This window comes from Hyperolius riggenbachi, chromosome 7 (genome assembly GCF_040937935.1).
Source record: "Hyperolius riggenbachi isolate aHypRig1 chromosome 7, aHypRig1.pri, whole genome shotgun sequence".
Taxonomy (NCBI): Eukaryota; Metazoa; Chordata; class Amphibia; order Anura; family Hyperoliidae; genus Hyperolius; species Hyperolius riggenbachi.
The window spans coordinates 298,324,254-298,336,942 of NC_090652.1; the positions used below are offsets into that span (position 1 = coordinate 298,324,254).

The 12,689-nt window shown below is 47.0% G+C and overlaps 1 protein-coding gene across 2 annotated transcripts in view; it reads left to right on the top strand.

The window, feature by feature from the left end:
• Positions 1 to 12,689, top strand: part of DNPEP (aspartyl aminopeptidase) — a 58,754-nt gene that overhangs the window by 11,359 nt on the left and 34,706 nt on the right. For both annotated transcript variants that reach the window (XM_068246028.1, XM_068246030.1), the window contains exons 3-5: positions 9,428 to 9,516; positions 9,596 to 9,709; positions 11,802 to 11,927. In XM_068246028.1, coding sequence (XP_068102129.1) covers positions 9,428 to 9,516; positions 9,596 to 9,709; positions 11,802 to 11,927 — 329 coding nt within the window. The remainder of the gene's footprint in view (positions 1 to 9,427; positions 9,517 to 9,595; positions 9,710 to 11,801; positions 11,928 to 12,689) is intronic.

The following is a 12,689-nucleotide window of genomic DNA, read 5'->3' on the forward strand; positions in this document are numbered from 1 at the left end:
ACTGCAGTGGTTGCAGAGTACACGCAGCGCGGGAATAGCATGTCACCTGATCCAGGGAAAGATACACTGCTGTGGTTGCAGAGTACACGCAGCGCGGGAATAGCATGTCACCTGATCCAGGGAAAGATACACTGCAGTGGTTGCAGAGTACACGCAGCGCGGGAATAGCATGTCACCTGATCCAGGGAAAGATACACTGCAGTGGTTGCAGAGTACACGCAGCGCGGGAATAGCATATCACCTGATCCAGGGAAAGATACACTGCTGTGGTTGCCGAGTACACGCAGCGCGGGAATAGCATATCACCTGATCCAGGGAAAGATACACTGCTGTGGTTGCCGAGTACACGCAGCGCGGGAATAGCATGTTACCTGATCCAGGGAAAGATACACTGCTGTGGTTGCCGAGTACACGCAGCGCGGCAATAGCATGTCACCTGATCCAGGGAAAGATACACTGCAGTGGGACTCTCCGTATCTTCCTTCACGTTCTGCCTCTAGTGTTTTCTGTACTAGAAGGTAAGGAATACGTTCAAACACTAGGGGGCGAATGAGAAGGAAGACATGGAGGAGTCTCCCTGCAGTGTGTCCAGCCCCAGATCAGGGGAGATGTTCTGTCACCGGCAATGTAGTTACATATAGAAAAGTGTACTAAATACATTCATTATCGTGGTTCTAGCATTAGAAACTCTTCCTATGTCTATAGATTAGTATGTAACCCCTCCCACAGAGTGATAATTGGATGTCACACAGCCATCTGCCCCAGAGCCTTGTGGGAGACCAGGTGCTTTTGCTGAGTTCAGAACACACAACAAACGTTATGCAAAGATCGCCTGCCAGTACTAGAGAGGTCTCCACCTGTGATAAATTTCAGAATGTAAATCAGGGTGAGGAAAGGCTCTACACTGACTAAATAATCTGTAAATGAATATTTTAAAATAGAAGCCATTTAAAGAGACACTGGGCACTCATTAGAAATGAAATTGGTACTTACCTGAGGCTTCCTCCAGCCCACTGTAGGCCCCAAGGTCCCCCGGCCTCCTCCTGGCTCCTCTCCCGGTCCCGACTCTGTTATGGTATGACTTTGGCCCGAAGTCATCAGGGCTGTTTCCCGCTTTGCGTAATCACGTTGGCCGGCTACGTGTCATCACGCTGGCTGGCGTAAGAGTCCTGCGCATGTGCGGTTCTTTAATATTGAACCGCGCATGCGCAGGATTGAACTTCATTCCAGTCAGTAGCTGATACCCCCTTTCCCATGAGAAATCTTTACCTTTTCTCGAATAGATCATCAGGGGGGGTCTGTGTGGCTGATATTGTGGTGAAACCCCTCCCACAGTGTGATGTCATGACCATGGTCCTGACAGTTTCCTGTCTGAGAACCTCATTGCACTTTGGGAAATATCAGCTTTGTCCAACTGCCAAGCAAACAATATCTCCCTCAGTGCATAGAACTCTCAGTAACAAATATTCTGCACGGATCACCTGGCAGGGTTAAAGATGTCACCACCAGCAATACATTTCAGAATGTAAATCGGGGAGAGGAAAGATTGGACAAACACGGACTAAATAATTTATAAACCAATATTGTAAAAAAAAATAAGCAATGTAATTCATTATTTGGTTAAAGGGACACTTAAGTCAAACAAAAAAAATGAGTTTTACTCACCTGGGGTTTCCAATAGCCCCCTGCAGCTGTCCGGTGCCCTCGCCATCTCCCTCCGATCCTCCTGGCCCCACCGGCAGCCACTTCCTGTTTCGGTGACAGGAGCTGACAGGCTGGGGACGCGAGTGATTCTTCGCGTTCCTGGCCACAATAGCGCCATCTATGCTGCTATAGCATATATCATATACCATATAGCAGCATAGAGGGTGCTAATGTGTCTGGGAACGCGAAGAATCACTCGCCTTCCCAGCCTGTCAGCTCCTGTCACCGAAACAGGAAGTGGCTGCTGGCAGGGACAGGAGGATCGGAGGGACACGGCGAGGGCACCGGACAGCTGCAGGGGGCTATTGGAAGCCCCAGGTGAGAAAAACTTTTTTTTTATTTGACTTAAGTGTCCCTTAACCACCCTGGCGTTCTATTAAGATCGCCAGGGCAGCTGCATGAGGGTTTTTTTTAAATAAAAAAAAAACTATTTCATGCAGCCAACTGAAAGTTGGCTGCATGAAAGCCCACTAGATGGCGCTCCGGAGGCGTTCTTCTGATCGCCTCCGGCGGCCAAAAGTAACACGGAAGGCCGCAATGAGCGGCCTTCCGTGTTTTGTTTACTTCGTCGCCATGGCGACGAGCGGAGTGACGTCATGGACGTCAGCCGACGTCCTGACGTCTGCCGCCTCCGATCCAGCCCTTAGCGCTGGCCGGAACTATTTGTTCCGGCTGCGCAGGGCTCAGGCGGCTGGGGGGACCCTCTTTCGCCGCTGCTCGCGGCGGATCGCCGCAGAGCGGCGGCGATCGGGCAGCACACGGGGCTGGCAAAGTGCCGGCTGCGTGTGCTGCTCTTTAATTGATCAAAATTGGCCCAGCAGGGCCTGAGCGGCACCCTCTGGCGGTAATGGACGAGCTGAGCTCGTCCATACCGCTAAGGTGGTTAAAAGGTGAGCCGTTAAGAAAAAACAAACGGTTCAGGATCAACTAGCACGCCAATAGTTTTGTTGAAGCGTTTATTTTAATACATGTGTCCACACAAGTTTTGATAGTTGTTTGTCAAAACTTGTGTTGACACATGTATTAACCACTCAAGTACCAGTGGTCTCTGCCCACTTAAGGACCAGAGACCGCTGGTACAGAAATGGCGGAATCCTGACGAATCGCCGCATATATCCGCCGCAACCACAGTCACCGCCGCGTGTCGGGAACCTGGCCCACCCACTCTGCCGTCTCTATGACTGCAAGAGTTCCTGTGAGCCGGTCAGGAGGCGTTTTCATTGGCTCCAGACCCTGTCTTTCAATGTAAGCCAATGGGAGCTGCTTACATTGAAAGACGGGGCCAGGACCCAATGAAATCGGCTCCAGACCCGCTCACTGGGCTTTGCCGTCATAGAGACAAGCAGAGCGAGTGAGCTATGGCGGGGATTCAGTGGCAAGATCGGCGGGAGCAACGAAAATGGTGGACGCAGTGGTGGTGAGTTGAAATCTACGCCCTGACAGCCAAGTAGCCATCAAAACAGGGAGTAGATTTCAACTACGGTGGTAGTTAAGGAATAAACGTTTCAACAAAACTTTATTAGTGTGCTAACCGATCCTGAACTGATTGTACTTTATTGGATGTGGCTTCTCATCCTGGCTATGCACCCAAACCTCTACAGTAAGCCTTCTCCCAAACTTTTACTACATTAAAAGAAGACAGGCGCTAGGCCTCGCCCCCTTACTCCCACCCCTGCCCTCCCCTTGTAACGTGCGCACGGCCGCACTCCTGCGCACACGCCCGCACCATTCATCCTGTGCTAGCTTAAGTCCATCCGCCTCAGGAATGACGCACACAGGACGACACAGTGACAGGCAGTTTATTATATAGGATGTTATTTTCACTACAGGTCCTCTTTTAAAGATGAGCTGTCAGCCATACTATCTCAGAAAAAAACAAATGTATAAGTAGATAAATACTTGCTCTACTTACATAACATATGTATTGCACTGTCCACATTTTGATTTTAGTGATTGTTCTACAGTAAAAAAAGAGAAAATTCTTCTTAGCATTTCCCATTTTAACTGTGGCTATTTTGAAGCCAATCCTGATGTCACTTCCTCCCTTACACTCCTCTGCCTGATTTGCCCGCCCTTCTTCAATAGAAAGTGCATTGTCTCAGCATGAGAAATACTGGCCAATCAGAGAGGAACAGAGGTGTGGGAGGGGAAAACGGGAGGGAAAGATGCTTCAGCCAATCAGGCTGCATTAGTTAAGTCTGAGGGGAAATAGAGAAGCAAAAAAGGACATCCCAGCATGCCCTGCAACTTCCTTTTTGTGTACCAAATTTTGTGTGTACCAAATAAGAGTCAGGTAAACTGGGGAATGATCATTTATCAACAAGAAAAGTAATAGTGATTTTAACTTTTGGATTGCCTGATTAGCATCCTTATTACTTGTTTAGCAGATAAAAATAAAGAATTGATTTTTGATTTTATGCACGACAGTTACACTTTAAAGTTGCATTCAGTAAAGTTCCTCATTAAGATGTCACTGACCATCCATAGAAATACCACTTCAGCATTGAGCCCTTTACACCTCAATCAGCCTGGCCTGTCTGTAGTGTGCTGGCGGATATTGAAGTTGGCCGTGGTGTGGGGATTCTCCTGCAGTGTTTGTATGATTGCTATTATCGGTTACCCGGTAACGCCAGTTCCTGTCATGGCTTGAAAAATAGTAAGTGGGATATCAACCTACTTATATTTCATAAGGTCTCACCCATTAATAATATACGTACATCAAAATAATTCCATGGGGAGCCCTAATATCAAAATATCAAAAACATTTATTAAATAATTACACAGATGCAAATAGTCCCAATTTCCCCCTTAAAAACAATAGCTGTACTGAGATATAAAGCATAGGGCTGTCTAAGGAGTGCACTCCTTTTGAATCTATTACCGGTATTTAATCTTCGGGCCCTTAATGTATAGCTTCCTATATCCAGTATAAGTCAGGTGACCAAAGGAGTCCTGGCGCTTTAGATTATAATCATAAGCCTCTATGTCCACAGTTCACGCTCCTCATTACATGCGGGGCAATTTGCCCTCCGCATACCCAATTAGCCAGTAACCGGTATCTCATCCGGGACTCACGTGACCAAGTTGGTAGAATTGCTTTTGACCTCCACGTAGTTGCTCTGTAGCCTTGGGCGGATACTGCCGGTGCTATATCAGCCAGTAGCCGGGTTCCCTGCGCGCCCTATTCATTGCCGGCATCTATAGTGGAATGAAAGTCCGCAAACGTGCTTCTCTTGGCGTGATCGGGGAGAGAGCGGAGGCCCAACAGTAACTCAGGTCACGTGACAACAGCTAACGTGACGCGTTTCACCCGCAGCTCGGGTTTCATCAGACGTGACGTCACGGTCTCTCCCCCTCCTATTATAGCGGGAGTCAGTGAATGCAAATTTTTAAAAACTTTATTGAGACCTGATATAGAGATCAGACTCCCTCCAGTGGCAGTTTAGAGGAACACTTTTAAGTTCATATCGCTATTGAGTCCATTCGATTGCATAGAGTTGCACTTATATATCCAATAGGATTCTTTTTTCAAAAGTTCATTGTCATAATCTCCTCTGCGTGGACTTATATTTAGTTTATAGATGCCCATAGCTCGTAAGTGTCTTGGATCTGAATTATGTTCTTTCATAAAGTGCATTGCTACAGGGATTTTTTCATTTTTACTTATAATATTGTTAACGTGTTCCTGTAATCTTTTCCGTAAGACCCTGTGCGGTTTTCCTATGTATATTTTTTCACAACTACATCTCAGCTGGTATATAACTTTCTCTGTTGAACATGAAATATAATCATTTACAAAAAATTCCTCAGTTCTCTCCTGGTTAAAGAACTTTTCCCCCTTTTGTATATATGGGAATATATCGCAATTTCCACATTTATTCATACCTTTTTTTTTAATTTTCGTTTACCCCTATTTTTGCATTTATAACCAAAATCACAGCTCCTGTCATGGCTTGCCTGAACACTTTAGTCTTTGGCCAGAATATCTGTGTGTAGAACAAGCTCTGGTGACCTTTGGACTGTACTATGTTCCTTGCAGGACTGAGTCACACAGAGAGGAAGATGCTGACCGACGCTTTTTGTTCTGCTATTATCTACTAATTGTAACTATGTGGAGCTGTGCAGAGAATACTAGGCTATAGGGTAACGTTGTTGTTGTTGTTGTTGTTGTTGTGTTTTTTTTGTTTTTTTTTTAAAAGAGAAACTTTATCGAAAAGGGGACAAAAAAATAAAACGAATACATTGCAAAGTGAGAAAAAATAGAGATGAAGAAATAATTGATATTCACCACGTAATTTTGTTCATATTGTTTGATCCACGATCAGCCTGCACCTCATCATCTTTACTACTGGCAGACATGGGAAAAAAACGCACCAGGTGCCATTGTTTATGACCACACCCCCTAACAATGCGATGGGCGAAAAGGTTATTTCTTTTTATATACATAGGCACGGAGGGATATACTGGTTGCTTGGCAGTTGGAAACATGTTATTTCCCACAATGCAACGACGCAGCCACAGTGTGATGGCAGGACCTAGGTGCTGACATCACACTGTGGGAGGATCTATTTAAGAAAAGGAAAAGGTTTCTTGTGGGAAAAGGGGTAGCCGCTGCTGATTAGGATGAAGTTAAATCCTTGGTTTTCTCTTTAAGTCCTGCAGCAGGGGAGCCTGGGGCAGGACTATCACACTGCACCATTTCCCCTTGCATATTACCATGCAGCAGAGTGCGCCGACTGGGTAATATGCGTATCTCCGCCCCCACACAGTGACTTGCTCCCTGCTGCATAGGAAGTATGTCGCTGAAGCTTTGTCACTCTACACCTGTGCGCTGCTGCTGCGATCCAGCGGTCACACTTACAGTATCACCATAGACTTGCATTGCTGCATAAAGGAGGCACGGATCATGCGGCAACGCACTGCAGAGTTTGTGGTGGTCTCGCGTGGGTTTCGCACATAGTGTGCAAGTCCTCGTGGACTTACATTGCCCTCGCGATGAGCTGCGGCGGGGGAGAGTACTGCGATGCAAGGAATTGTGGTATCCATTGTCGCTCAATTTCTTGTTTTCAATCGATATTAACCCTCTGGGCGATAATCCCGAGCTGAGCTCGGGGTAAGCCGCCGGAGAGGATTTCTCAGGCCCTGGTGGGCCGATTTGCATAATTTTTTTTTTTTTTTGTTGCACGCAACTAGCACTTTGCAAGCTGCGTGTATATACCGATCGCCGCTGATTTGCCAAACCTGCCGTGCCGCGCTGCCCCCCCCCCCCCCCAGACACAGTGCGCAGCCTGGCCAATCAGTGCCAGGCAGCGCTGAGAGGTGGATCGGGACTCCCTCTGACGTCGATGTTGTCATCCCGATCGTCGCCATGGCGACGGGGGGGAGCCAAACAGGAAATCCCGTTCTGAACGGGATTTCCTGTTTGCTTTGATCGCCGGAGACGATCGGAGGAGGTGGGGGGATGCTGCTGCACAGCGGCTATCATGTAGCTAGCGCTAGGCTAGCTACATGATTTTTTTTTTTAAAAGTACTGCGCCGCCCCCTGGCGATATTATTGTATCGCCCAGGAGGTTAAGGGCTAAAATAAAAAAATTGAGCGGCAATTTTTTTTATTTTTTGAGGGTTTGGCCGAGTGATCATGAGCCCACACGGGGCAAATTAGGGCCTGATCTGATGAGTAGGTGTGCTAGGGGGTGACAGGAGGTGATTGATGGGTGTCTCAAGGTGTGATTAGAGGGGGGAATAGATGCAAGCAATGCACTGGCGAGGTGATCAGGGCTTGGGTCTGAGGGTGTGGGCAGGTGATTGGGTGCCCTAGGGGCAGATAGGGGTCTGATCTGATGGGTAGCGGTGACGGGGTGATTGGGTAATTAGTGGGTGTTTAGAGGAGAGAACAGATGTAAACAATGCACTTGGGAGGTGATCTGACAGCGGGTTTGCGGGGGATCTGATGGTGTGGGTGGGTGATCAGATTGCCCGCAAGGGGCAGGTTGGGGGCTGATTGATGGGTGGCAGTGACAGGGGGTGACGGGGTGATTGATGGGTGATTGACAGGTGATCAGTGTGTTATTACAGGGAAGAACAGATGTAAATAATGCACTGGCGAATTGATAAGGGGGGGTCTGAGGGCAATCTGAGCCTGTGGGCGGTTGATTGGGGCAAGGGGCAGATTAGGGTCTAATCTGATGGGTAACAGTGATAGGGGGTGATTGATGGGTAATTAATGGGTGTTTAGAGGAGAGAACAGATGTAAACAATGCACTTGGGAGGGGATTTGATGGCAGGTTTGCGGGCGATCTGATGGTGTGGGTGATTAGATTGCCCGCAAGGGGCAGGTTAGGAGCTGATTGATGGGTGGCAGTGACAGGGGGTGATTGATGGGTGATTGACAGGTGATCAGTGGGTTATTACAGGGGGGGATAGATGCATACAGTACACGGGGGGGGGGGGGGGGTCTGGGGGTGATCAGGAGCCCCCAGGAGGCAGTTAGGACCTAAAATAAAAAAATAGCGTTGACAGATAGTGACAGGGAGTATTTGATTGGTGATTAGGGGAGTGATTGGGTGCAAACAGTGGTCTGGGGGGTGGGCAGGAGGGGGGGGGGGTCTGTGGGGTGCTGCGGGCGATCAGAGGGAAGGGGGGGGCAGGATCAGTGTGTGGTGCAAACTAGGGTGGCTGCAGTCTGCCCTGGTTTTCCCTCAGACACTGGGACCACCGGGGCAGGAGGCAGCCTGTATAATACACTTTGTATACATTGCAAAGTGTATTATACACTTTGTAGCGGCGATCGTGGGTTAACAACCCGCCGGTGCTTCCGAATGGCCTGTGGGTTGTCGTTGCGGGTGGTCGGAGCCAGTTGCCGGGGGAAGCGCGCGTCACCAGTGACGCGATCGCTCCCCCGGCATGCCGAAAGGACGCGACGCCCATGGGCGTATTGTGGTCCTTTCGGCGTCCACTTTGCTGCCGCCCATGGGCTGTGGGCGGTTGGCAAGTGGTTAAGGACCAGAGACTGCTGGTATGGTAAAACGCCGCCTCCCAACGAATTACCACAATTACCTGCCGGTTACACCATTCTGTCCACGTCGCAGGTCCCTCTCTCTGCCAACCCTATGCCGGCAGAGCGCTGTACGCTGGTCAGAAGCCACTTTCATTGGCTCCTGACCCTATCAATCAATGTAAGCCAATGAAAACTGCTCCTGACCGGCTCACAGAGCTCTGCCGTCAGAGACTGCAGGTTGACTGTATTGCGGCGGGGAGAAAACGGCGGGAGCAGCGAGACTGCGCGGCGGGAGCAGTGAGACTGCGCGGTGGGTTGGTTGAAATCTACATCCTGTCAGATCCGCACTGCCACATGCAGGATGTAGATTTCAACTGCGTCGGTCCGCAAATGGTTAAATAATCCAGTTGTTTCCCCCTCGTCTCTAATAGGGATGGTGAATGAGATAAATAATTTTGATTTGATGTAGGACTATGCAAACTTTGTATGCAAATTTATTCAGCTTGAAAATGGACCAATCAAATTTTACCTCCACAGAATTCGGTTGGTTCATTTTCAAGCTGCATACAAAATTTACATAATTCTGCATCAACTCGAAATAATTTGCATCTCATTGACCATACCTAGTCTGTAATTCTAGTAAATCAGCCCCGCCCCTATTGTAGTGGTTTGGTCAGTACTGTGCACTTGATATGTTGTAATTCATATGCTCTCTACTCCCCCCAGTGATCGAGGAGTGTAAGAGCCGCCTGCTGCAAGCCGGGTTCCAGGAACTGAAGGAAGCTGAACATTGGGATATCAAACCCAACCACAAGGTATCGGCTCCGCCCCCAATACCACATCACACTGGGAGGATCCCTCAGCATTTACTGACCCCGCCTTCTCTCCTTGCAGTACTTCCTCACCCGTAACTACTCCACTCTGGTGGCCTTTGCTGTGGGCGGTCACTACCAGCATGGGAACGGATTTTCCATCATTGGAGCCCATACAGACAGCCCGTGTCTGAGGGTGAGATACCGGCCTCCTATGTTAATAGTTAAAGTGGATCCGAGATAAACTTTTACTCATTGCATAATTGTGTTCCTTCTAAATCTGCTGCCTCGGTCTGTCAGGAAGGTTTAAAAATAGGATTGTTCTAAAGAAGCTGTACACATGCAAAAGATCAGCTCATGCAGAAGACCGAAAAATGCTTTTGTAATTTCCTTATTTCTAAAGCAGGTCGTTTCTGCGCACGACGCCGAGCACCGAAACTAGGCGTCCCATAGCGGTAATGTTATAGTGGGCAGGTAATTCAGGGGTTTTGGCAATCACCGCACCCCATAGTACAACTTCCTCGGAGTTGCGACGGGGGCATAGTATTTTGTGCCGTTGGGGACTTGAGCGGCAGCAGGGTGAACAGTCACTCCTCACCCTGCGCCCAACTCACTGGCGGCGTACACATACATACTTCACCCCCCCCCCTTTTTTTTTTTCACGCATGCGCTGTGCACATAAAGATGACAAAATATCTGATGTACAAACCTTGTTTAATGAACAATCATCTGCAGATCAGATCCACCGGGAGGGATTTGAAAGATTGAGACGTATCTTTTGTCGCTATCGTCTTTAGAGGTCTTTAGGCTCATACACATGACTGATTTAAGGCGGCCTGCAAGGACCACCTCAGCCAATAATTGTGTGTGTGTGTGTGTGTGTGTGTGTGTGTGTGTGTGTACACGTACGAAAGCCGCTGACCATCCAACCTTGGAGGCTAAAGTCATTTTCTTATGTTGGTTATGCTACAGCTGGCTCAAATTTTTTTCAGTCCACTTCAGTATTGCTTATTAAAGAAGTTTATAAAAAAAAAAAAAAAAAAAAAAAAGCTTTACTCACCTGGGGCTTTCTCCAGCCCCTAGCAGCCGACTTTTCCACGCTGTCACCTCCACTCCCCGCCATTGTCCTGGTCTCTGTTTTCGGTCCGGAAGCCGACCCCGAGGTCATCCGCACTGCGGATGTGCGAACCGCTGCTGTCAATCAAGCCCACGTTGTACTGTTCCTAAGCCCCGTACAACTTCGGCTTGATTCACAGCGTCGGTTCGCACATGCGCAGTGCGGACGACCTCGGGGTCGGTTTCCGGACTGAGAACTGAGGACAGTCGACTGCTAGGGGCTGGAGAAAGCCCCAGGTGAGTAAAGCCTTTTTTTTTTTTTTTTTTTTTTTTTTTTTTTTTATTCGCCTGATGACTCCTTTAACCACTTGAGGACAATTTAGTCCACTGCAGCTTTAAGGCCTAGCTGCAGGGCCGTACTAGTGATTCTTTCTCTCCCCCCCCCCAATGGGCAAACACTGACTAAATCATTTATACATAATTATTGTAAAAATGAAGCACTTTTTTTTTTAAATTACATTATTTTCACTGGAGTTCCTCTTTAAGTGTAAAAGGACCCTTAGGGCCTATTTCCACTACACGCAGATTGAATGCAGAATGGATGCAGAAAAACTGACTCCAGTGAATGCCTATAGGAAAATCTGCATCAGAAAAAATGGCGTTTAGTGGAAACAGGCCCATAGGCTTTCATTGGAGTCAGTTTTTCTGCATCCATTCTGCATCCAATCTGCGTGTAGTGGAAATTCACAGTGGTGCGTTACATAACTCCGGCGTTATGAGTGTGAACGGCAATGGAGACTGGCCATAGACTTTATTGCTAAGCCTGCATGCAGTGAGTTAGAATAATGCGATCCGTTACTATAGGAAGTACTGTAAGTTGTCATGCAGAATTATTCTGAGTACTATAAACTAGCCCTAAGGGCTGGGACCCACTATAGAGCTTTGGTGAGAGTTTTTGGATCGCCGGTGATCCCAAAAACGCTTTGCCAATGAAAGTAAATGGTGGTGAACCCAATAGAGCAATTAGCGCTAATCACATACACAGGACATACAGCGTTTTGTAAGTGTTGGTGCTCTAATGTATCGTATTGGAGCACAGAAATCGCTTCTGAAATCCCTTGCAAAGCATTACCGCAAACGGTTAGCGATTTATCTCTTGTGATTTTGTGTGTGTAGCCAACCTTTTACTTCATATTTCCTGCCTTCAGCACTTTTTCTTTATGTGGTCGCAGGTGAAGCGCAAGTCCACGCGTGGCCAAGCTGGCTACCTTCAGGTCGGGGTGGAGTGCTACGGTGGTGGAATCTGGAGCACCTGGTTTGACCGCGATCTGACTGTGGCGGGGAGAGTCATCGTTAAAGTAAGGACGTCTAATTATATACTTATCTGATAAAATGGCTCTCTGCATTGGTGTTTGTTTTTATGGGCTTATGCTAAAAGCAAAATAATTTCTTAACCCCCAAGGTTTCTGTGCTGTTGTACACCTTCACTTTAACCACTTCACCACTGAGGGGTTTTACCCCCTGACCACCAGAGCAATTTTCACCTTTCAGCGCTCCTTCCATTCATTCGTCTATAATTTTATCATTACTTATCGCAATGAAATGAACTATATCTTGTTTTTTCCGCCACCAATTAGGCTTTCTTTAGGTGGGACATTATGCCAAGAATAATTTTATTCTAAATGTGTTTTAATGGGAAAATAGGAAAAAATGTGGGAAAAAATTTATTATTTTTCAGTTTTCGGCCTTTATAGTTTTTAAATAATGCATGCTACTGTAATTAAAACCCATTAAATGTATATGCCTATTTATCCCGGTTATAAAACCGTTTAAATTATGTCCCTATCACAATGTTTGCCGCCAATATTTTAGTTGGAAATAAAGGTGCATTTTTTTCAGTTTTGCGTCCATCCCTAATTACAAGCCCATAGTTTATAAAGTAACAGTGTTATACCCTCTTGACATAAATATTTAAAAAGTTCAGTCCCTAAGGTAACTATTTATGTATTTTTTTTTAAATTGTAAATTTTTTATTTATTTTTTAATTACAAAAAAAAAAAATTGGGGAGTGTGGGAGGTAAGGAGTTAATTTTTTGTGTAAAACAAGTTTATTTGTGTGT